The sequence below is a fragment of the Coregonus clupeaformis genome, unplaced genomic scaffold (assembly GCF_020615455.1).
Source record: "Coregonus clupeaformis isolate EN_2021a unplaced genomic scaffold, ASM2061545v1 scaf0101, whole genome shotgun sequence".
Taxonomy (NCBI): Eukaryota; Metazoa; Chordata; class Actinopteri; order Salmoniformes; family Salmonidae; genus Coregonus; species Coregonus clupeaformis.
In genome coordinates this window covers 45,072-71,452 of record NW_025533556.1, presented here as the reverse complement: position 1 = coordinate 71,452, position 26,381 = coordinate 45,072, and the positions used below count along the sequence as shown (strand labels likewise).

Genomic DNA, 26,381 nt, shown 5'->3' with positions numbered 1-26,381 from the left:
TATATACTGTTCTACTAATGCTGTGTTTTTGTAAAGGGATGGTTTCTACTCCAGCTCCCTGCAGCTAGTCTAGGTGTGTGGTCAAGGACATGGGTTTTACTCAAGATAGGGGTATCTGGAGCTGACAACTGATTTATGTATGGTTTGGTGATAAAACCTGCAAATGCTATTCATAGAATGAGTTGGTGTTTGTGTAATGTAAGGTACCAGGGAGAGATGGCTCAGGTAGGGGCCAAACCCTGGTTTCCATACAATGAGAACAGTCTTCACAGCAAATGCTATCTGGTTGGGGGATACTCCTTTATCATACAACAAGTCTCATCTTTTGACCCATTCCACACATCTGCTGTTTGTCATGTAGACTGAGAGGGTGTATCGTGCTATAAAATATATTTGTATTCTTTGTATGTGAGAGCTCTCATCCCAACACTCAAGAGTGTTGGGTCGACCAGCCTTATTATTGCAATAATTAACCGATATTAAATAAAGATGATTGTTTGAAGAAATGACAAAATCTCTCTCACTTGATTAGAATTTCCACCACATAACATAATTCAACACTGCCACGCTTCACTTACAAATTCAAAGCCCCATAGGTATATTGCATATCTATGAGGGTGCTTTTTAAGAGAGAACTAACCACATAACATGGAAAACAATAAACAATAGATATTCATAGAAATAATACCAGCACAATATTATAGATTCATGCTCATATTAAGAAAGTCCTAGAAAAGGCTATAAGCATGTCAGCCCAGCCTGCTCAGTTCATAGGATCCAATTGTTCCAAAGAAATTGAAAAAGGAAAAGAAAAATACCTATAAATATCGCACGACCAGTTCTTTATGTCCATTACATGCACGCTGCCTATCGGCAGAGAGACGTATTTAATGTAGTCTCACTATATCCTGTTTTATTCCGACAAAAAGGAAGAAGGAACATACATTCTAACAGCCGCTAATGTCAGCCAGTAAAAATTTGTCTTAAGCAGGCCGCCCACGAGCCTCCTGAGTGGCACAGTGGTCTAAGGCACTGCATCGCAGTGCTAACTGTGCCACTAGAGATCCTGGTTCGAATCCAGGCTCTGTCGCAGCCGGCCGCGACCGGGAGACTCATGGGCGGCGCACAATTGGTCCAGGGTAGGGGAGGGAATGGCCGGCAGGGATGTAGCTCAGTTGATAGAGCATGGCGTTTGCAACGCCAGGGTTGTGGGTTCGATTCCCGGGGGGGGGGCAGTATAAAAAAAAATTGTAACTGTAAGTCGCTCTGGATAAGAGCGTCTGCTAAATGACTAAAATGTAAAATGTAAATGTAAGCATCACACTACCCATAAAGGGATACATAAGTTTAACTTACAACCAACCCTGATACAGCCATGGCACGATAGCAAAGACGACATGCATTACTGACAATCCAGAGCGAGTAAAACTGAAAAACCAACCCTCTCTCCACCCACACACGTTGTTTTTATTCCAGGGTCGTTGCTCTATCACTGCAGCTGTTTTACACATAGGCCTATAACATTAGGATCAAGAATATAAGGGTACCGTAAATAGCTCATGTAAAAATATATAATATACTTCGCGCTTAGAGAAGTGCTTCCATAAGCCAGTTATTGTGTTGGCTCTACCGTTAGCTTTAATCAGTTTAACCCAGTGTTAGCCAGCCGCACACTAATAGAGACAACAACCCCGTTGACAATACCCAATCCATTTGCCAGTGTGTATCGGAACAATAATATTGAGATGTATTTTTTTAATGTAAAAAGATAATGACACCAATTATTTTAGGATTGTATAGGCTTACTCCAATAGAGAACCTAGACAGGTTATGTATAGGCTTATTCCAATAGAGAACATAGACAGGTTTTTAATTCTGTAATACTTTATCCTAGCCCTACATTAGATCTATTCATATTTATTACGTTTCATCTTCAATTCTATTCGTTCCGATTCACATCCGCCAAAAAGGGCTGCACTATATAACAGCTTTTAAGTCATAATATATCCCGATCTCTACAATGAGGCCATATCATATTAAAAAATTAATAAAAAACTTGGCATTTTATAAATTAAATAAATATTTTGTTTGTTTAAAAAATACTTTATATTCGCCTTTCCCTAAATCAAAACCTGATTTTAAGTCCATATAGTCCAAAGTTCGTTATTGCCTAAATAAAAAAAGGATAAGTCCATCATACTCATTTCGCATTCCCAAAAGTCCAACCTTATTTGAAGTCCACATAGTCTACGGTTCTGTACTGCATGAATAAAAAGAAAAATCATGCATACATTTTTTTAAGAATAATAATTGAAAAAAATGTATTCATAATTGTAATGTGTAATGCGGTGCGCAAATGTGTGTCGGGACTACTTCCGCAGGAAGTAGCTATCACTCACAGCCACGTTGTAATCTTCAGAGTCCTTGAACATTTGGTTGTTTACGTAATATTTATCGACCACTAGACAAACATTCTGCTTATCTGCTCGGAGCCTTTTGAAAGTGGGGTACAGGGAACATCGTCTCTCCATTATTTCATTAATAGAGAATGGCGTGTTCTTCAGCTCCCTACCCTGTTGTAGCAAGGCAATCTTCATTTAGCCTAGCTACTATCGGACAGGGCATTCCCTCACCCCTGCCACCGAAACGGTGAGCCCTTTGAAAATCAATTGTATTCACCTGTTCGTCCGTCATCGTAGAGATTACGTTTTATGAAAACCTTGACTTTTTCCTCCTTTGACTGATAGTTTTCGTTTTCATTCTCCTTTATTAACATTATAACAATGTTCTTCATACTTCTGCACTTTAGATCAAGTCATTCGGCTTTCATTGTTTTATTATCATACCGTAGCCTCTCCGTAGAGTCCACGGTAGTTTTCAATATCTTATTTTCGCTCATATTTCTTCCATCATTTTATTACTGTAAACCATTCCTGTTTTTAAGGCCTCAACCTCCCCCAGTAGCCCAGGCAATATATCCAGCTTTTTTAACGGTTCGCTCATGCTTGTAAGCAATGCTCTATCTTCTGGAGACATAGTTATAAAAACATCCCCCTCCAATGTTAAATTTAGAATTTTAAAATGGCGGCTTCCCTTCCGTTTTGCTCGCAGAGCGAGGAAAGGTCTTCTCTTGTTCGCTTCGATGTATCTGATTCTTTTTCGAGCATATCAGAATGCTGATCAATAAATAGTTCAAGGTTCTCTACATTATCCAGAATGTTTGTTTGGCAGTGATCAGCTAATCCTCAGTTTTATGATTAATTCATGGGACAAGCTGTGCCTACCACGCTGCCACCTCATCAGCCCCAGTCTTTGTCTGTCCTATATTAATAATAATAATAATAATAATGTAGGCCACAGTGACAGTTCACCCGAGTGACTGATCTGAAATGAGACAGGGGCTCTAGACGTCGGCTCATAAACACCCAGTCAGGCCGGGGAGCAGACAGTGTGCCAGTTAGTCTCTCTACCTCTCCTCCCCCAGTATCAGTCCCTCGCTCTCTCAGTATCAGTCCCTCTATCCCTCAGCATAAATCCCCCTCTCTCTCAGTCCCTCTCTCCTCTCAGTATCAGTCCCTCTCCTCTCTCAGTCCCTCCCTCCCCCAGTATCAGTCCCTCTCCTCATGTCTCCGAACCGGTGGGTTCAGGGGTGCTACTGAACATTGAACCTCATTTTTAGGACTCTCTCTCACACACCCCCTGTCTAAAACACACACAGTGAGTGCTCTGTACTATATAAGCCTGGCAATCAATATCAGTAGAGTGAGCATCATAGTCATGAGCACAGTCAGAGAGAGAGAATACCACTCTCCAACAAGAGAAACACAGGATCAATGTTAAGACAGGCTATTGCAGCTCAAACCAAAACACAGACCAGTGAGAAGCGCCAGCTAAGGCAAAACCAGTAGAACACCCTCCTCACCTTTTGACCATCTGAGGGTTGTACAGATAGATCTTCATAAACGTCTTCTCTTTGGCATGGTATCCATAAAAAGGACTGTGGAGAGAGGGAGAGACCACCGTCAGACAAACCTCTTGGGAAACATCACGATACCTGATTATGGACATGACCTATCATTCACCTTCTAACATTGACACTTTCAGCCTCTAGACTAAACTCTGGCCCTTTCTCAATTAGTATTTTCTTGATTTCTCATGTCTTCCCTCTTCGCCTCCCACTCAAAACCCATAGGGAGGAGAATGGCTTAGGGGAGGAACATTGTGCCATCTCCTGCAACGTGGAATCGAGAAAAACTAATTGAGCAAGAGCCTCTGCTATGTAGTGACTGACCCTACTACAGAACAGTGATGTCTAAAAGAGAGGGAGCGGGTACTTACATGCCGGAGACAAGTGCCACCTTGAAGACGTGTTGTGTGTTAGAGGAGGGGTTTCCCATGGACACATTGAGGGCCCTGTCGATGCTGAAGGCCACCTGACGCAGGTAGAGCTCCGCCTGCTGCCCGTAGCCATCGTAGGGCACATAGAGGTAGGGGAAGATGCCATGGAGGTGGAGACACGTCTTCTGACCTGAGAGACAGGAGAGAGAGAGGACAAGCCTGGTTGAGAGGGAGTACTTTAGACATGAGTTTGTGTTCATGTGAGAGACGGGAAGCTGTGGTGCCAAACTCAGTTGGTTACCTCAACCCATAGTAACAATTGTGAAACTGGCACAGAGTCAAAAGACAAAGCAACTCAGCATTATACAGCGACATAAAACGAATTAAAGTAGTAGCCAGACTCAAAGTTAATTTACCAAAAAGCAAGCGTGCTCACTTTAAACACATATTTACAGCCTGTGATGCAGTCAGTCGAGTGACATGACTTCTTTTACTAAGAGACTTAAAACTAGACTTGCACACAATGGAGATGGATTGGCCTCTGCTTAGGGAGGCGGGAATTCACCCAGTCCAGTAAAACAACTCTGACTTACACACTTTCCAACCACGGGAAGACAAATACCTCCAGCCAGCCAGCCAGCCAGCCAGCCAGCCAGCCAGCCAGCCAGCCTTGCTCAGACAAACTGATGAAAACAACAAAGGCATGTAAAGGAGCCTTGATTCATGAGCGCACGCCACCACACAGAGCATAGGAGGCCATTAGCTAAATAACTGAGTGGATAGCAGAGGGGGGACTCTCTCCATGAGGGAGTGGGGGAGGGGGGTGGATGACTGATGTGGGATGAGGTTATCCTGAAGTCGTGTAGCATGCAAAAAAAATAAACAGTGTGTGACGTCACTAAATGGAAGCCAAGCCATCTAGACCTCACTGATTGACGGACCGGTTCAGGTGTGGGCTATTCCAGGCCTAACCTCATCACCAGGCTAGCTTGGGGAGGAAGTGTGATGCACATGACTATTCCAGGCCTCACCTCATCACCAGGCTAGCTTGAGGAGGAAGTGTGATGCACGTGACTATTCCAGGCCTCACTTCATCACCAGACTAGCTTGAGGAGGAAGTGTGATGCGCGTGACTATTCCAGGCCCCACCTCATCACCAGGCTAGCTTGAGGTGGAAGTGTGATGCGCGTGACTATTCAAGGCTTAATATCAGACTGTAATACAACCTACTCTATTAGAATAGGGACCATGTGGCTGTAGGAAGAGACTGGGGACCATGTGGCTGTAGGAAGAGACTGGGGACCATGTGGCTGTAGGAAGAGACTGGGGACCATGTGGCTGTAGGAAGAGACTGGGGACCATGTGGCTGTAGGAAGAGACTGGGGACCATGTGGCTGTAGGAAGAGACTGGGGACCATGTGGCTGTAGGAAGAGACTGGGGACCATGCGGCTGTAGGAAGAGACTGGGGACCATGCGGCTGTAGGAAGAGACTGGGGACCATGCAGACCAGATGTCATGAGCGACGGTAGGACTGACAGAGTGAGAGATGCTGTGCAGTGCAATGCTGCAGCCCGCAGTCCCCTGGGCCCAATTGTTGAATTTGGACTCAAGGCATGGAAGATTTCTGCAGAGAAAACAGCCTACACAAAAATAACATCTAGCTATAACTGGAACCATGCAGAGGGTGACACAGGATGTTGTCAAAATATACTGGAATCCCATTGTCTTTTTCTCAATTAAGGTTTCCTCGATTCATTGTGATTCTTTACATTTTACATTTACATTTTAGTCATTTAGCAGACGCTCTTATCCAGAGCGACTTACAGTTAGTGAGTGCATACATTATTATATATTTTTAAATCATACTGGCCCCCCGTGGGAATCGAACCCACAACCCTGGCGTTGCAAACGCCATGCTCTACCAACTGAGCTACATCCCTGCCGGCCATTCCCTCCCCTACCCTGGACGACGCTGGGCCAATTGTGCGCCGCCCCATCAAAGCCATTGGAGAAGAAGGTCAAAGAGCAGGGACCTTGGAAGGCGAGGAGATAGAATGCAAGCCACCACTAAACATCAGACCACCAGTGCCATGTTGAGGTGGGTGTGGGCATTCAGACAGCGTCAACCAAGAGAGAGCAGCTCTCCAGAGAAGCACCCTGTAGATAAGTAGCAAGCACAGCATGTGAACTGATTTCGACACACAGGCATCAACAAGCACACCAGACTAGACCTTAATAACCCTTCACATCTACAGAGAGCAGCCCCATCTGACATCCAATCCCTTTCACCACCACAAAGAAACAGACAGTGCACTAGGCAGACAGAGTGCCTTCTCTAAGGACAGACAGACTGACATGTAGACTGGTATAGAGCCCGCCGGGGGAGGAGAGGGCAGACAAAAGGAGCTGTTAGGTGGGTAGAGTTGGGAGCATGTGTGGCAAGGAGGAGGAGGAGGTGTGTGGTGTTTCTGTGTTGTGTCTGTGTATGTTGTGTCTGTCTATGTGTGTGTATATGTGGCAAAGAGGAAAATAGACCCACTCCTTTGACATCACCCAGAGAGCCACACAAGGCAGCTAGCTGCACAAAGGACACCACCCTGGCAGGCAGAGAGCTCTCAGAGGGATGCATGTGCCTTGCTAGCTAACACAGTCGAGACACACACACACAGACAGCGCTGTTTGTGAGGCTGCTACTGCAGTTGCTAGGTAACGGAGGCCGGTGAACAGCACAAGCCCCTGACAGACAGCGGGAAGATATAAACAAGTGATTCTTTCCACCCAGCTGGCCAGTGCAGAGCTAGGGAGAGAGAGTGAGAGGAGAGAGAGGAGAGGAGAGAGTAGTGACTGAGGTCTAGGGAGGGATAGAGAGAAAAGAGAACGAGAGAGAAAGGGAGAGGGATAAAGATATAGGGATAGATGGAGGAAATGAGAGAGGGAGTTATGACTGGCTGAGGTCTAGGCCCTAGGGCCGTTCTCTCCCTCCTGTTCTCTCTCTCTCTCTTCCTGTCCGAGTAGAAAGTAGTCCCCAGCCACTCATCAGTTCCTAACCAATCAAGCAGGGCTCACTGACTTGTGAACGGGAGGGAGGACCAGACCAGGGACTGTGGCGATAATACAGCAAGGAACAGGAAAATCACACTGTCAAACGTGGTCCTCTGTAGCTCAGCTGGTAGAGCACGGCGCTTGTAACGCCAAGGTAGTGGGTTCGATCCCCGGGACCACCCATACACAAAAAAAAAATGTATGCACGCATGACTGTAAGTCGCTTTGGATAAAAGCGTCTGCTAAATGGCATATTATTATTATTATTATAAACTACTCCCTCCCTCCCTCCATCCATCCATCTATTCCCTATCCCCCTTTCTCCACTCATCTATCTCCCTCCCCCTCTCAGCCCATACGCCTCCCCCTCTCAGCCCATACGCCTCCCCCTCTCAGCCCATACGCCTCCCCCTCTCAGCCCATACGCCTCCCCCTCTCAGCCCATACGCCTCCCCCTCTCAGCCCATACGCCTCCCCCTCTCAGCCCATACGCCTCCCCCTCTCAGCCCATACGCCTCCCCCTCTCAGCCCATACGCCTCCCCCTCTCAGCCCATAGTCCTCCCCCTCTCAGCCCATAGTCCTCCCCCTCTCAGCCCATAGTCCTCCCCCTCTCAGCCCATAGTCCTCCCCCTCCCTCTCCTCCAGATATGCAGCAGGGCAGCAGCTCTAGTCTCAGAACTGTACTGAAGTGTTACAGTCAAAGTGGCATGTTGCTGCCTGCTAGCTGCTATTGTGCACAGACAGACCTGTGGATCACTCCAACCAGACAGCTCTTTAAGAGAACAGAACTGAGCACAGTGGAGGAGAGGCTAATTAACACAGCCTGAATCCATGCTGAGGACATGATACCTGCCTGGTCATGAACCCAATCCCTAACACTGTAGGGAGGATAGCAGGGTGACGAGAGGTTAATGAAACCTAACACTGGTACTACAACACCTGTAAAGAGCCTCCAGCATGGTCTGTCTCAATGCCAGGGCACTGGGGGCAGGGCAGTGCACCTTACACAGGAGAGAGAAGGGTCCTCATACAAAGCAGTAAGCAACACACAGGGGTGAGGTGATGCACACATACACAGCTAACACGCACAGAGGGCTTAAGACAGTCTCTCACACACAGAGCAGCCCCTCAGTGAGCAGGCTGGCACAGAGCCAAACAGATGAGACCTAGAGTGGGCCTGGAGGAGGAAAAGAGAGAGAGACCAGGGATGGCAGAGCACCTGGCATCATAAAATCTACCCCCTACCCATTATGATGCTTCATAGTCACAGCTCCATCCCTGCCAGAGCACCTGCAGAAGAGAGACCACCACAGCCCAACCCATCAGTGGCCTGAACGACTGACTGAACAGCCTGGCTTATCCAGACATCTGTCCATAGCCCAGTACGGTATGACAGAAGGGATGGATGGCAGGAACAAACTAATGGTGTGCCGCTGCTGCATGAAGAGTCGATCAATAAAAGCTTCTGATTGCTTAGCAATATCTGCACCATCATTTACCTTCCTTCCCCCACCCTTCTAATGAGTTTAATTGTGGACGGGTGCGTCATAATTCCTCGTGTAGACACATGGCCATTCTAAACATATAACAGTAAAATGTCGGAGGAAAATGTCTCTTTACAGTAGACTTCTCAGGCTTATAATTATAAATGGCAATATGTTGAGGAAGAATCTCAGTGTGCTGTACCTGCATCTAGTCTACATCATGCATATTACCCCTTGGAGAGGGAGGGGGTGGGTGTGTGTGTGTTACCCAGCTCACGTGATGGTTCAGTTCTGTGGGTTTACTTCACAGACGCCATCCTGCACCACTACACACAGAGAGGAAAACCCTCGTCTGAGAGGAGGCAGAAAACAGAGAGACTGCAGTGAAGGGAGAAAACAGAGAGACTGCAGTGAAGGGAGGAGAGGAAAAGAGAAAAGAAGAGTGAATATCTCTAATGGATTTACTCAAGTCACCTGCTCCCTAAATTAAAGAGTGATTAGCCTAAACAAAAAGGGGGAGGGAGGGAGAGAGAAATGTATGCCCCTGCTTTATAAAGTAATTAAGCAGCATGGTATAGAGCGCTCGGTCTTCTAGCAGTCCCTACTTAATGCTAGTCCTGGGTGTGACTGTTGAAATGCTGCCAGGACAGCAATTTATGAAGTGGTGTTGTTTGGGGGCATGACCACCCTGTCGAGGGGAAAACAGTGTGTCTACCATTCTGTGGAGAGACTGATTGCACTGTGCCTGCCTGCATATATACAAAAATAAATACATAAATAAAAAAGAGAGAGAGGCACAGACCTCAAGGCTGGGTGCTACTATTTTTGGCCTTGACTGGCTGCATGGAGTCTGTTGATGAGCTGTGCAGAGCAGGAGAGGACAGAGACAGGGACTGCAGAGCAGAGCAGGAGAGGACAGAGACAGAGACTGCAGAGCAGAGCAGGAGAGGACAGAGACTGCAGAGCAGAGCAGGAGAGGACAGAGACTGCAGAGCAGAGCAGGAGAGGACAGAGACTGCAGAGCAGAGCAGGAGAGGACATAGACTGCAGAGCAGAGCAGGAGAGGACAGAGACTGCAGAGCAGGAGAGGACAGAGACTGCAGAGCAGAGCAGGAGAGGACAGAGACTGCAGAGCAGAGCAGGAGAGGACAGAGACTGCAGAGCAGAGCAGGAGAGGACAGAGACTGCAGAGCAGAGCAGGAGAGGACAGAGACTGCAGAGCAGAGCAGGAGAGGACAGAGACTGCAGAGCAGAGCAGAGCAGGAGAGGACAGAGACTGCAGAGCAGAGCAGAGCAGGAGAGGACAGAGACTGCAGAGCAGAGCAGAGCAGGAGAGGACAGAGACTGCAGAGCAGAGCAGGAGAGGACAGAGACTGCAGAGCAGAGCAGGAGAGGACAGAGACTGCAGAGCAGAGCAGGAGAGGACAGAGACTGCAGAGCAGAGCAGGAGAGGACAGAGACTGCAGAGCAGAGCAGGAGAGGACAGAGACTGCAGAGCAGAGCAGGAGAGGACAGAGACTGCAGAGCAGAGCAGGAGAGGACAGAGACTGCAGAGCAGAGCAGGAGAGGACAGAGACTGCAGAGCAGAGCAGGAGAGGACAGAGACTGCAGAGCAGAGCAGGAGAGGACAGGGACTGCAGAGCAGAGCAGGAGAGGACAGAGACAGGGACTGCAGAGCAGAGCAGGAGAGGACAGAGACAGGGACTGCAGAGCAGAGCAGGAGAGGACAGGGACTGCAGAGCAGAGCAGGAGAGGACAGAGACAGGGACTGCAGAGCAGAGCAGGAGAGGACAGAGACAGGGACTGCAGAGCAGAGCAGGAGAGGACAGAGACAGGGACTGCAGAGCAGAGCAGGAGAGGACAGAGACAGGGACTGCAGAGCAGAGCAGGAGAGGACAGAGACAGGGACTGCAGAGCATGTTGATCTATTTACAGCTCTATCGATCCCCTGTGCTCAATTCATACACCACCATATACCCTGTACTGTGTTTGTGACGGTGTGTGTTGTGACGGTGTGTGTGTGTGTGTGTGTTAGGGGTGAGCTGCTAAAGGGTGTGGTAGGGTGCTACTCATTTAACCTCCCTCTGCCACCCCTCTTCCCCATACTCCTCACACCACCTCCATCACACACACAAACACTAAAACTGCAATTTGGCCACAGCGAAAATGCACCCACGTCCCCTCAATCACCAATCCTTCAAAGTGCATATGCAAGAGGGTTATTTTCTGTTGCTAGAACACACAAAAAAGGCGTGAGAGGAGGCCTGTTTCTTTATGGGCACCAGAGGAGAGCTCTCTCTCCCTCCCTCTCTGGCAGAGTAGTACACTGCTGCAGCTGCCTGGTCTGGTCTGCTCTCTCCCCTGTTCTGTTTTCCACTGTTGGCCACGTCTCCAGATCTGACTCTGACGAACACAGAAACATCTCCAGTCCTGTCTGAAATTACACAGTGGTAGAACCAGCATGTCCAGGAAAGGCTGTACACTCACTGACCACTCCGTTCTGTAATTCCTTCCTTCCTGAACAGCTCCTCTACTGTGGTTTAACCAGGCTTATTTCAGCGCTGACTGTATCCAGATCTGATTCTGAACACATGCCAGTGTCTTCAGCAGTGTGTCTCCAGGCTTCCAATATAAAGTATCACGAGAGGCTGATTGCACAGAAATGCTTTCATTCCCTTCCACCACCAGTGTATCACAGGTTCCATTGTGTCATAGCTAGGAGCCAGAGGCCTTCCTGGCTGACTTTATGCTGGTGGAGAGATAGTGGTGGTCCCTGGGCCAAACCTGTAGCAGACAACAGAGTCCTCCCAGTGACTGTGCTACTGTCTTAGCTGGGCAGCCCCTCTCCTTCTCCACAGCCAAGGCCTGTCCTGGCAGACCGCCTGACTCCTGAGCACAGACTGGAGCAAATAAGCCAGAGTCTGAAACATGAAATCACCAGGGTTCTCCCCAAAGAACGTAAGACGGGCGCTGCGACACCTTGTGGACTGGCTGTGCCATGTAAAAACAAAACCATAAAAAGGTCAAAACAATGCATCATACCAGCCAACATTTTGTTCTAGATTGCCCCCCCTCCTGAGCACATCCTTCCTATGTACTGTCCTCCCAGACAGTCCTTACAGTACAGTCCTGAGGTAAACAGACAATACCCCAAAAGTCTTTATAAACGTTCTGCAAGGGGCTTCCTGAGACTAAATCAGACCCAGACAGCCCTAACCTACAGTCCTGACTGAAGCATAAAACACCTCAAAAGTATTTGTGAAGCTCCAGACTGGACCAAGCGGTCTCCTGCTGGGTTCACTAAAGACATCCCTGGCACTTCTCTGTGTGGTGAGGCACAAACAGACCAGCCCGTCCTGCCAACCAGTGCCAGATATTTGAGCAGGCAGGAGACTCAACAGATGGTCTGGCAGCCACACAGCCTCACGCCAACACACAGCAAGGAAACTTGCAGAATTGCAGAATACAAAAGCATCTTTGTTGTTTTTTGTGTGTGTTTCTTCTTGTCTTTCTGAATGACGACTAAGCACTATGTCACAAGAACCCATCCTTCTCCAGGGCTCATGGGTATAGGCCTATGTTGTGAGAATCCATCCCAGCTGAACGTGTACTGTGGGCGGCTGGGCAGGCAGCAGGGACCCCCCTCTGCGCCCATCCATCTCCGGTGTGGGATATGAGTGGAGATGACAGGCCCCATTTCATTCATCCAGTGACGGTGTGTGGCGGCACTAACGATTCCGGTACGGCTGATTAACGGCACGGGCGGGCCTCCATTCCCTCTGGAGTGTCACAGCAGGGGCACACTCACATACATACACAGGCTCAACCCCCTGGGGGGACAGGATGATAAGGATGAGCAGTTAGATGTCACACAGCAGGAAGGGAATATTATGACTGGGAAAAAGCAGGGTCCTAGGTCCATTGGCTGGACCACTAAGACCACCTTATTACTGTAACTACAGCAACAGGCCTGTATTGCTGATATTTATCCAGGGTGAGTCATCGCTGCACAGCTGCACAGTGTCAAGGTGTGTGTGCATGTGAGACGTGTGTGTGTGTATCATGCCAGACCTGCACGATTAGTGCGACGGCAGCCTGTCGATCGATGCCCTGCCAGCTCTAGCTGTGCTCACACCCACAGACACACAAACATGCTAAAATCAAAGTCTGCATGTCCAACCACCTCAAGAAGTAACAGCAGCAAGTGAGCCATACAATAGAAAACACACTGAGAAGATGAGGTGAGGAGGACAAATGACTGAGGCAACAGTGAGAATAGGTTCTGGTTTCAATGGAGGACTCTTATAGGAATATAGGAACTACTTCACTGTCTATGTCACTACTTTATCCGCTTGAATAAAATACAAAATAGTAGCTAGCAAGATGGAGATCACGGGAGGTTATTTTTACCGAGCACATATCGCAAGTGGCAAGTTTGCATCAACTACCTTCACTAAAACCACTGCCACGGTTTTGTCTGTAAACTTGAATCGCAACGTTCTGGCATGTTTGCCTCGTGATTTGTTGGGAGAGTTGTCTGTCTGAAGAGGACCAACCCCAAATTGTATTTAATCGAAGTTGCCAAAAGAGTCCATCATTGAAACCAGACCCTAGACACGGTTTCAGGTTGGGTTTTCCAGACTAACATTCCATGGAGAGTGTAGTATAGGACCAGAGCAAGCAGTAGCTGTACAACACTGTGCATTTGTCAGCGAGATATATATATACATACACACACACAACGAGCCAAAAGTTTGGACACACCTACTCATTCAAGGGTTTTTCTTTATTTAAAAAATGTTTTACATTGTAGAATAGTGAAGACATCAAAACTATGAAATAACACATATGGAATCATGTAGTAACCAAAAAAAGTGTTAAACAAATCACAATATATTTTATATTTGAGATTCTTCAAAATAGCCACCCATGGCATTCTCTCAACCAGCTTCATGAGGTAGTCACCTGGAATGCATTTCAATTAACAGGTGTGCCTTCTTAAGTTAATTTGTGGAATTTATTCCCGTCTTAATGTGTTTGAGCCAATCAGTTGTTTTGTGACAAGGTAGGGGGGTAATACAGAAGATAGCCCAATTTGGTAAAAGACCAAGTCCATATTATGGCAAGAACAGCTCAAATAAGCAAAGAGAAATTTACATTTACGTCATTTAGCAGACGCTCTTATCCAGAGCGACTTACAAATTGGAAATGACAGTCCATCATTCAATTTAAGACATGAAGGTCAGTCAATACGGAAAATGTCAAGAACTTTGAAAGTTTCTTCAAGTGCAGTCGCAAAAACCATCAAGCGCTATGATGAAACAGGAATGGAAGACCAAGAGTTCCCTCTGCTGCAGAGCTTAAGTTCATTAGAGTTACCAGCCTCAGAAATTGCAGCCCAAATAAAGGCTTCACAGAGTTCAAGTAATAGACATCTCAACATCAACTGTTCAGAGGAGACTGTGTTAATATGTGGCCCAGGCACTAATACCTCAGTGCCCCTTAGAGCCTTCCTCCCTGCCTCTTGCTACAGTAGAGGGAGTATAATTAGCAGGCTGAAGTGGACCGACCAGAGCTGCTTTCTTCCCACATAGTCCAGACACAAAGCCACGTCTGTTTGACCAGAGACCCGAGCACACTTAATAATGAGGAGCATCAGAGGAGACCAGACCAGAGCAGAGCAGCCTGAGGGCAGGACAGAACCCACCGGACAGATGACTGCAACTAGAGGAGGCCTCTACATAACAGGGGAGAAGGAGGAGGGGAACAGGAGGTGGAGGAGTGGGTGGAGAGAGGGAGGAAAAGCAGGAGTCGAAGGAGGAGAAAAGGCATAAGTAGGTCGTGGTGGAGGGGGGAAAGGAGGACGTGGAGCAGAAGGAGGTAGAGGAAAAAGGAGGAGTTGGTGAAGAGGGAGGGGAAGAGAAGGGGGCTTTAACTCAATAAGAGCCTAATTAAAGCAGGGCCCCTAAGCACAGAGCTCTCCCACATCACTAAATGGTCACACACACACACAGACCTTGGACCCTGAATAGTAAACCCTTAATCCAGTGAAGTGCATTATGCTACTATGCCAACACTGAGGCAGAGGTCAAACATAAAAGGACCTGTCCAGTCAGGTTAGAAGCACTAATTTCTCTCTGAGTCTTCTCTAATGTTTGCCACTGTGTTGGAGCTCAGGTATGTGATTGGCTCAGGGTGATGAGGGAGGTGTGTCAGGGTCAGAGAGAGCAGAGGCCAGGGAGGATAGCTTCTGTCCCTCACGCATCACTGAAGAAGTCACATTTTGACTGGGGTCAGGTCCCCAACTAAACAGGACACGGGAAGGAACACAGTGTGACATGACACCTGCAGGGACAGGTCACCTCTGACACAGGAAGAAGGGATGAGAGAAAGGTGAGAAGAAAAAAAAGTGAATAAATCATGAATTTGAATTGAGAGAAATTGGATCTGCAAGAACTATAGGTAGAGGAGAACAAAGGAACAGAAGAGAGGGAGCGTAGGGAGAGGAAGAGCACAGAGAGAAGAGAGAGTGGAAGAGCGAGCGAGAGAAAGCCACTAGACTGTGACCAGCGGGTGAGGAATCCTCGGTGTCTGCTGTTCCCAGTCCGACAGCAGTGTGTAGAGAAGCCTGACAACACACAGTGGAGGTAAAATCATGCATTATGCATGGCCACGACACTGTGCTGCAGGTGAAAAAGGACACAGCATACTGTAAGAAATAGCCAGCCGACATGGACACAGGAGGTTTCCTTTCGCACTAGTACACTGTTCGCTTCTGCACTAACAGGCAGCCAAATATTCCAATCCAGTCAATTATGGACAGAGTCACAGTTAGTGTTTGGATTGGAGATGTAAATATTAAATTTAGTCAGAAACTGCCAAGAAGTCTGGACTGGAGTGACTGAAACACTAAATAAATGAGAAATGGATAAGCTTGTTTAACAACAGTCCACAGAACAAAGGGAGATTGATGCATCTGAATCTTAAATTGAACTGTGCTATGAAATAATATATTATTAATATATTACCTTAAGATATTAAAGGTAGACTCAGCGATATGACGAAGATGCACAAAGTAAACAGATAGTGGGTCAATTTACGCAACAACTAAGACCATTGAACTGCGAGGCTAAACTTCTCCATTGTTTAAGTCCTGTTGCTACCATGCTGTAACAGTGTGAAGCAAACCCATGCACATGTGCAGATACTGTGTGACAGTCTGAGAGTGAAGTCTTGCATCTCGCTCATCGCAATACCTGTGGTGCTGCTTGTGGCAACGTCATTTCATTGATTCTAACTTTAAAATGAGAGATGGAATAAAATAATGCTATTGTGTCTCCAGCGTAAAGCGCTAGCTAGACCAAGCGTGCTATAGACAAATAACATATTTTCATCAGAATCATTAAGCATAGGCCTACTCACCAAACAGATGTCGTGGCTGTAATTCATCACCATGCAGTGTACAATGTGGAATTGTTCATCCATTTAGAAAATTCCAAAGAAAAGGATAAATAAACTAAATCAAATGTCTGTATATCGAAAAGAGAGATTTTGGTTTGTAACCCTGAGAAATAGTCTTTCAACTCACTAAATTGAGCCCCGTTTCAAATGATCACTCTGAGAATAACTGTTACAGACGCGAGATGCGCATCACTTCGCAGTGGCAACTCTTTTCATTTTGAAAAATATTCTGTTTTATTTTATTCTGTTATATTACATAACTTTTTCTTTTTTTTACTATAAAATAGGTGTCTTGACTGTGATAAGGGTTTGGGAAATAAGTATTGTCTGCAAAATTAACAAAATAAGGCTATGCCATTGCACAGCCTTAGGCTTCTATACAAGCAAGCGCCACTGCTGAGGTTACTCCTTTTTGATGATTGTGTTCCACAATATAACATAACCAGTTGATATTACGGTTTCAATAAATTAATCTTAAAATGGCACTTGCTTTTTTATTGACAATATATCAAATGGGGCAATTTAGCAATTATGATTTGTTATCTGTAATGGTTATAATACATTAGGCATTGTTGTGCACTGTTGGCATAGGCCTATAGATAAATGTGCACATACTTTTTTCCAGCCTTGTTCTAAAAATAGATTCCCCCCATCCGAGTACTCAGAAAAAAAATTAATGCGAGTAATCAAACAGTCGACAGCAGCCATCAAAATCAAATCAGAGGAGTCTGGATGGAGCCGGGCAGGCAGACCGTCAGAGTTCTGGTTTCCACAGCCTCTGTTGTTTTACACTCCAGGAAAGCAGTGACTGCGTCCAAACGGCCTGATCAAGACAAAACACTGCCAGACAACAGGAGATTTTCCCTTAACAGGTCTGCCCGTCGAAATGTGATATTCATGGCATGTCTCCCTCCCTGCCATACATCACACAGCGTAGAGGAGGCACGATTGGTGCACTAGACAAGTGACACACACACAAAGGCAGCACAGACAAACCAAATTGCAGCTGAAATATTGCTGTGAGGGAAAATAAAGTAGCTAGGAAAACAAAGGGTTAATGGGGAACAGGTTTAGACATTTCCCTTCAAGAAAAAAAACTGATGCTTCTTATAAGAGGGGAGGCATGAAATGCTACCAAAATGAGGACAGGCAGCAGAAGACTAGTATGTTCTGGTCGACCCCAGAGTCTGTGTGTTATGTAGGACCCCTCACTCTTCTCCTCCAGCACTGACACAACAGAAGAGAAAACAGCAAGCTTGGTTGCATTTAAAAAACAAGCTGGGCTATTTTTAGAGCCAGCCAGAATTCCCCCTCCCCCTTGAATAAGCCTGCTTTCATACACACTGCACAGTGGAACTGTGGAATAAATGTATCAAGACATTCTGTTTGGTCTTCAGGGGCAGATTGAGAGGCAGGTCCTTACAAGGAGGAGTGTAGAATGGAGTGTTCAAAACCCAGGGCTTTCTGGTCATAGCTGGAGTTTAAAAACAGAACACTGTAGGCATACTCTTCTTTTCCCATTGACTAATCTCTGTTACCCAGAAGTAAAATTATCTCGTGAAAGTTTGTAATTTCCTGGTTTTAATTCTGGGTTGTGATTACCTTTGTGCAAAGGAAGGAAGCAAAGTCTCCTCCCTCGCAAACGGAAACTCTCGGCCAAACCCCTCCCTTCCGCTAATTTCACCCGTGTTGATCATGCTCTAAAAAAGGAAGTTATTAATTTTTACGATATAGCCAATTTTGACTTTGTGGCTGTGGAATCTAGTGGAAGCCATTTATGATCCGCACACGGCTTGAAAATCACTGCAACCGTTTATTAAGCACCGCCTTCGCCCAATCCTGATTCTTCTAAATAATCAATAACAAATACCCAAAACCAAGGCTGCGTTCAGCACGTTTTTACGTTCTGGAACGTTCAGAAACGGTGCTGTACTGAACGACCAGTTGAAAAACGGGGCGGGGTTGGGTTGTGAGTTGGGGAACGCTGTCAGCATGGCCACTGCCCTTTAAATACGTCACTCATTGGTTCAAGCCACACCCACCAAACATACCTCAAAGTCTGTTCAAGAACGTTTTGGGGAAACGTGTTGTTCAGTACAAACTGTTCTGCAACATAGCAAACATTCAAGCGAACTAAACGCTCCTCTGGAACTACTGCTGCTCGTAATCACATAATTCTATGTGAGCCTTGACAGATTCTCGTAGTTTCATCTGTTCACGAGAATCTGTCAACGAGAGATTACCCATAGAAAGATACCTAAGGCCTACAGGTGTGTGTCCGTGTGCGTCTGCTTTATTAACATCCAGATTGAATGAAATGATGTGCCTGACAGGTTCAAAACATTCCCTTGTTCCAGTTCAGGCGCTCGCTCTGCCAAATTCCTTCATTCTTTTAAATAAGTTCTAAAAACAGTGAGAGTGGCCTTAGGAAAAGAAAGATAGAAAGTCCTAAAACAGCCTGAATTGGCAGGGCCTCTCACCTCCAGTTATCTACTGTAGGGACAAAGAGCCAGGATGAGAGGGGAAAGGTTGAAACCCTCAGCAGCAACCCAACTCCATGTGCCAACACTGGGCTCCCTGGACCAGAGTGGGACCACACAGTTCATACCTACTTTTTAGGGACTTCCTGCATTCAAAGAACACAAATCCACTTAGGCTACTATGCCAAAACAACCGTTGGCAGGTAGGCAGCACCTCCACTGCTGAGCACTCCACATCAAACGAGAAGAACACAGATGTTCTTTCATACAGTACATCAAAAAGGAAGCATTTCCTGGCCTAACACTGGCGACCAACGCAAGTCCAGTCCAGCTTCACTCAAGGACTAGCCTAATTGCATTACCTCACTGACAGGCAGCAGTGACAGGATACAGCTACAGGCCTGGCTGACAGCAACAACAGCAGCAGCCCACTGATATCCCCACATGCCCTAGTACTGCCTTTAATGTGGTTGGGGCAGGCGTTTAAGGACAGAGTCCCCTGTCTGCTATATACCATGTGCTGGACTACTGATAGCCAAGCCTCGGTCTCTACTGTCTGTTTCCTCCATAGAATTAGAATGAATTATATATATATCATTCTATTTCTATGGTTACTTCCCCTCAGACTGCAAGTATAGCCCGTCTGTCAGTCCGTCTGTTGTCTGGGCTGTCTTACTTCAAACTCCAAACTGGAGGTCTGTCTGGGCCCAGTCAGTCAGTGATTTGCAGCCAGCAGACAGCAGACGTATTGACCACCAGCGAGCGGTAAAGCTGGCTGGCCACCTCCACCTCCTCTGTGTGTTATTAACACAGCAGGTCTCCTATTGATTAGATCCAGCCAAATCAAACAGTGCAGAAAAGAGCTGCTAAGTCAGACAATTAGCCATCCAGCGGTGGTCTCTCAGAAGGTGGGAGACTAACACAGATGAGAGATGGCCGGGTGAATCATCAAGGCATGTTGCGGCTGCTGCTTTTAACTGAACTGATACACCTAGCAAAGCCATTAGGACTGGTACTCAAAGTAAATGTAATAGATGTTCCATCTCCAGATGCCTTGGTAATGGATTTTGTGAAGTGGATGCCTATCATGTGCTAGTGTGTTTCACCAGCCTAGAGATCCTCAAACCGGTGCCTGTACCAGAGAGAAGAGGTGGCTTGTTTCTGCGTCCCAAATTACACCCTATTCTCTATAAAGGTTCCCTGGTCAAAAGTAGTGCACTATAAAGGGAACAGGGTGCCATTTGGGACACACATTCCCCAGCCATGGGGGCCAGAGATCATAGGGACAGGTAGATCCTGTCCTCCCTCTGGTGGAGTGACCTTGACATGGCCTGAGGGAGAGCAGAGCGTCACAAAAAAAATGCTACACAAATCAACCAGACAGCACATAATAGTCCTGCACACACACATACACGTCTGTCTGCAGCAAAGTCACAAGGTTTAGCCCAACCCAGCCCACCTTGAGGCGAGCCAGCCCACAGAGCAGACCAGGCAGTGGCTGACTGTCACTGGCTGTGTCATCACATTCAATTCCCCCGTGCTAATGAATCTGCCATCCATCACGCAGATATACGGCCTGCAATTCTGCCGCTTTTATTGTTAGCCGCTAAAAATAGAAATGTGGCCACCACACCAAAGTTCCAGCTCACTCAGGCATTGCAGATATTTTCACCTTCTTTTACCAGATCCACAACATTCTATCATGAATAATGCAAAATAAATCACCTGGCTGTGTTACATGACTAATCCCCCTGTAATCCATTGGTCAATTGATTGTAAGGTTAAATCTGAAATATGGGCTACGCTGTGAGGCTGAGATAGGGTTCAGTGGGGAGAAAAGACATGTCTGAGGAAAAGTCTGAAGGGCTTGGTGGGTACAGCACTACAGTAAAAAATAAATAAACAGGGTGTCACCTAACTCAACCAGCAGCAGCACATTCCTGCCCTCGAAGGAGGGTGAGGCGACGCATTCAAATAGCCACCGTAGAACCGGAGGGAGCTATTAAAGCCATCAATCACCCAGGCCCCGGTGCTGCAGCAAGGGCATCAGTGTACAGTACAGAGAAACCTCAGGAGAGAGAGAGAGGGGAGGGGGAGCCGGAGAGTGCGCCAGAGGGAGACAGCTCAGAAAAACCTCCCCTCAGACAGGACAAAGACACACCTCACACAGTTCAGCCACAGGCCAGACTAAAAGGTAGGCCTATAACAGTTCAGCTGCAGGTTCGAGGCTAAAGAGTAAACACGTAGCCTATAGCTCAGCTATGGGTTAGCCTAAAAGGTACATAGCCTTGGCTACAGTGCAGACTAAATGTATAACAGTTCAGCTGCATGCTAAATGTATTCCATTCAGCTTCACGTTAGAGGCTATATGTCTAACTCAGCTATGAGATAAAGGCTAAAACTATAGGCTACAGTACAGATATAGACTGCAAGCTGATTGTGACATAGACCTACCTCTCCAGTAACCATTCAGCCACAGGCTAGCAGCAGTAGGTCATTATCACCACCCAGAGAAAGGGGTGGGGCCCATTCTTCAGCTTTAATACACAGTAATCCTCTATAGAGGCCACATGTGGTATTAAGGCATTCACCTAACAAAAACAACCTCCCTGATTTACATTTGATTGATCCCTGTTGCAAGGAGGAGGGATATATTTGTTTTCTAAGCTCTCAATGCTGCAGTGCATTATTGTGCCTGCGGAACCCTTTGAAACCAGATCTAGCGCTCATGGAATTCCTGGGTTGATGTGAGGCCCCTATGACAGACACAGCATGGAGACGCTTCTTCACACCCACATAAAGAAACACAACGAGGTGCCATTACGGTCTCCTATAGATCAGAGTCAGAGGGCCACTGATTGGACCACCTTGACGTACTATGGAGGGAAGGCCAAAAGAAAAGGTATAGATGACAAACAAAAAGGAACGACAGGCCTTTATTAATAATTAATGAGACCTGGACATGCATGTGTGTCTCTTCACTGGGCTGGAGCCCCACTTTAAAGATCCAGGGCTCCAGTTCCTTAACATTACAAGCCTCAGGATTATCAGAGGCCAGGGTTCATTCTGCTCTCTGTCTCTGCATTCACAGCAAACTCCTTTCTCACAGGTCAATGCATTCCTCTCTGGCAGCTATCTTTGGCATCAAAACGAGATGACATTTGAATGAGCCTGGAAGGGAATGGATTCAAGTGATGGTAAAGGGACTAAGCCCATAAAAGACAACCATTAGCCTACAAAACATGAGAAATAAGTAGCTAGTCGTATCAATGTTAAAGTAGTCTAATAAGAAACATAGACCTACTAGGCTACATCTTCAGAATTCTAAATAATAAAATAAACAGAAAAGGGAGGTAAACCATTCAGGAGACAATGACCTTTGACTAATGAGCCGCAAGTCTTTGATTCCCCCATTATCCTCAATGGATCCGGGAGGACTTCCTTTAGATGGCATTAGAGTTCCCCTGATGAGAGGCAAAGGGGAGGGGGAGGAAGGAAGGGCAGGGGGGAGAGGGTTGGAGAGAGGCCCTCTGTTTTATCCCACTCTGCGGTTCGCTGCTTGACCACTCATTCAGGTCAATTGATCATGCAGGTTTCCCCTGCACACACACACCAACGTGTGCACCACACATAGGGCAGAGAAAAACAAAAACAGAGTGCCTGCCTGGCTGCCTCTCCCAGGCAGTGAGGAATGCCTGCTAAATCTAGTGAATCTAGCCTTGCTAGACATCAAGCAGGATCAATGCTGTCAGAGCTCAAAGACTGCAGCAAACTGCGACTCTCAGCAGTGTGGGAGACACTCAGTATTTACCATGCATGGATACTTCAATCAAGCCTGCCAGTGCTGCTCGTTCACAATCAAGCCGGCTGCTGCTGGCCTATTACATATGCAATGAATTACTGATTACCACTGCACATTGTGCACACGCACTATCATTTGGCCTGAATGAGCAAAGATGGCACGCATTGGGAAAAACAACTGAAACCATGAAAGAACATCATCAGTGTCTCTAGCGTTCCATCATAGATGTTGGTCCCTCATGGACGTAGACAGGTAGCTAGACTGATCGAGGAGCACGCCACACTGTATCAGGGCAGGGCCTGGGCCTCAGGGGCTGGCCAATGAAGAGTAACCAGGCTAGGTGAAAGCAGGAAGTGGGGTGTCCAGTGACAGAGGGAAGACTGGTGTGTCTCCCTCCCGGCTTCCAATGGTCAGGTCAGGAGAGGACAGGGAGGGGTGTGTCATACACACACACACCGAGCTGATTAGCCAATTCTTCCTTTTTAGTCCAGCAACTCCCACATAATGGGAATGGGTGTAGGTAGAAATGTTAAGAGAATGCCAACTTATTATAGTTCAAGCCTGACTCATGTATATAAGAGACTAAAGAATGTATTCTCTTTGTGAGTGTCTGTGTGACCCATTTCCCAGCTTTTCTTTTTAAAGCTGCGTTTCAGCAAAGACATTCAAAATTGAGAAATAAAAAGGAGTTGTGCTTTAAGTCAATGTATTCCAGATGGTGATGCAATTTCACATGGAAAATACAGAGCCAACACCGATTTAGGCTTGCCACACAAACAGTATCAACTGAGTGTAGCTGCAGGAGAGTTACTGTAAAACAATGCACTCTGCCAAAACACCAACCATACATACACTAATCCAGAAACAGATGCCTTGTTGTATTGTTATTAAAACCCATAGCCTCACAATACCTGGAGGTAACAATACCTCAAGCACATTGCAGAAGAATACAAAGCTACAATATTGTGTGTGAAATGAAGGCTGTCTGTGCTTGCCACTGAGTGTGACCTAATGTTGACTAATTGTCTGGAGGGTCAAAAACAACATTATTCAACAGATTATGAAACACTAAACATAAATCACTGACAAAGGAATCAGTGGCAACAGCAGTCTACATGGCATTGGTGAACCAAAACCACTGCCACTTTTTACCCTACAGAGCTGTGATGAAACTGGTCAGTGAGGGGGACAGGGACATTGTCTGAGAGATGATATGATAAGTGTGTGATAAGATGTTAGAGCTGCCGCCTTTACAATGCAGATGTGACCACATCCAAAGGTGTGGGGCTAGGAGACTAAATTAGATTGACACCCTGACCCACAATCCCATTTATTCTCTCAGATGCCAGTCCTACATAAAAGCCTGTTGTGAATATCCACACAGTCTACAGTAAATGCAAAAGTAAGGACAGAGAGAACAGTAGGTTATGTTGCTGTGCAGCGAATGAAGGGAATTATTACTGAAAATATTTCCTTGTGTGGTCTGCGATTACAATACACAACCCATACTAGAAAGCAAAAGCGGGTGGCATGTCAGTCCTCCATATTCGCCTTCGAAATCACAACCACAGTATAAGTGCCGCAGCCAGTAGTTTTGTCTAGAACAGGGATGGGCATGCGGCCCGGGGCCCCCCTTTTGTAGGGCTGCAGATCAATTTCCAAAGACAGTTTCTCTCTTAAGTCAGTCACTGACAGTCAATCAATTAGCCCATGTCATCTAACATTCTTTAGATTGGTAAATTAGTCTAGCAGCCAGCTATCAAAACTTGTAGCAATCATGGTCTAATTACTGACAGGGGTCCCCCCCCATTGATTTTGTTAGTCACTCAGATATCATATAAAAAAAACGCTAACATATTTTTTAAAAACGCTAACATTTCGCTCTGCCCCATGGACAAAATTTGTAGATTTGCAGCAAGCTTTTCTTCAAAACGGCACTATTTTCTCTAGAAGTAATGCAGGTTGTCAAAATTGACTTTTCGTAGCAGGTTTAGAATTTATGCAGCAGGTTAGGAGAATTAACCTAGCAGGTTAAGATAATTAGTTTAAGGTTAGGAAAGGGTTAGCTAAAATAAAACAAAAAAAGCAACTTTTGGCGTCAATTTGCCAAAAGCTGTATCCCTTCTAGACATGACTGCAGCCAGTTAAATCAGACAGTCACACCTCCATTGTAGCAACTTTGTCATGCTGTGATTCCAACGTTGCTCTGGCACCACTCCACAGGTTGTTGGGCACAGAAAGGACTGCATAATATATTTTATTAATGGTATAGTAAAGTGGGTTATGTGCCGAATGCTGATGATGTAGAGGTCTGTCTGTCCACCGCCCTGTGGAGCACGAGATAGAAAACAAAGCAACCATGTATCGCGTGCATGCTGCAAACAGCTGCGGGTGGTACATGGTTTTTACTGTGTCACCTCACTAAACATCTTTCATAAGGCAGCGTCTGTCTTCTTATAACAACTCATGTTTGAATAGGGTTGGTTTTGTGATGTTGCAAATGTGTGTTACATCCATGCACCGCGTGGCGGTACTGTACCAGGCTGCAGAGGATGACCATTGTCATTGATTAAAAACCATATGAACATACCTATTGGAGTTGCCCCGAAAATCCGAACCACTGGTACTTTCTTCACGTCACTTTCTCTGAATTCGTTATAAATGACGTCCAAGTCTTTGAGAGGACTTGCAAGGTAGTAGTCAGCGGTGACGATACGGACGGCAAACATGACTGCTGTGCTGGATACAATCAACTATGCGGAGCGCTCATGGGACACAAACTGGGGCAACATCTAGGACCAGAAGGATAATAAATTGTTTGTCACAATGTAACAACCGACGAATGAGCCAAACAATTATTTGTATGTACACATAGCTAACTACCTAGCAATAAACCAAAGTCTTGTTTGTTTATCGAGGCGGCGCATAGTCCAGCTAGCTTGCAAGCTAAGAACTATGGTGAGTAATCCGAGCTGCAGCTGTTGAGACCACGCTGTAGCTAATGGAGGTGCCTCGTGATTCAGTTACTATTGACATAGCTAGTACACTTCTCAGAATTTACAGTGCTGAAACTAGTAGCCGCTATCCGTCCACTTAAAAGCAATACAATTATGGGCTTCCACGAGACGTGCCATATCTAGCTAACAAACTAGCTCGCCAGCTAAAAATAAACCACTTTGTTCCCACTCGCGGAGTCCGGGTGCTACGGCATATCCATTCTGGAAAATTTGAAATTGTTGAGTTACTCTCCTGCTGAAACAGACGTTACTGCAAGTATTTGGCTTTGCTTGAAAATTTAATTCTGTAGAAGAAAGTCAAGTGTGGCACTGGCAGTTCTTGTAGTTTGTGGCTTCCAATGTGGCACAGCGGACAAGGTTTCCCCTTCTCTGTAATATGATCACAACACTCTTCACTAACCCTAAGCAACGCCATTTATCCCCTAGTGTTTGCCTCTACTGGTTAGCTGATAGCTACTGCCGCATTCCCAACAACACCGGCCAGTCAGTGGAGTCAAGATCCAGTCCCAAATTGTGTTCGTAGAACCACCGCGTTTCCATTGGTCCATCTACAAGCGAGCATGTGAAAGTGAGATTTTCAATTGGTTAACAAATCTTTAGGCGGGACATGGGTATGACAGGCCAAATCGTATTATGAATTTTTGGTATGACATGCCAAATCCTATTATGAATTTTTTATATTAAAGCATCAACTTTTTGGGGGACATTTTGTTAATATTGACAGTTAACATCCTCGAATAATTATACTGCTCCAC

The 26,381-nt window shown here is 46.2% G+C and overlaps 1 protein-coding gene across 1 annotated transcript in view; it reads right to left on the bottom strand.

Annotated features, from left to right (window-relative positions):
- LOC121552896 (DNA polymerase zeta catalytic subunit) overlaps positions 1-26,090 on the bottom strand; it is an 81,536-nt gene extending 55,446 nt beyond the window's left edge. The window contains 3 exon segments of the mRNA XM_045213345.1: positions 3,923-3,997; positions 4,339-4,528; positions 25,200-26,090. Coding sequence (XP_045069280.1) covers positions 3,923-3,997; positions 4,339-4,528; positions 25,200-25,338 — 404 coding nt within the window. The 5' untranslated portion in view covers positions 25,339-26,090.
- Positions 26,091-26,381: the final 291 nt, after the last annotated feature.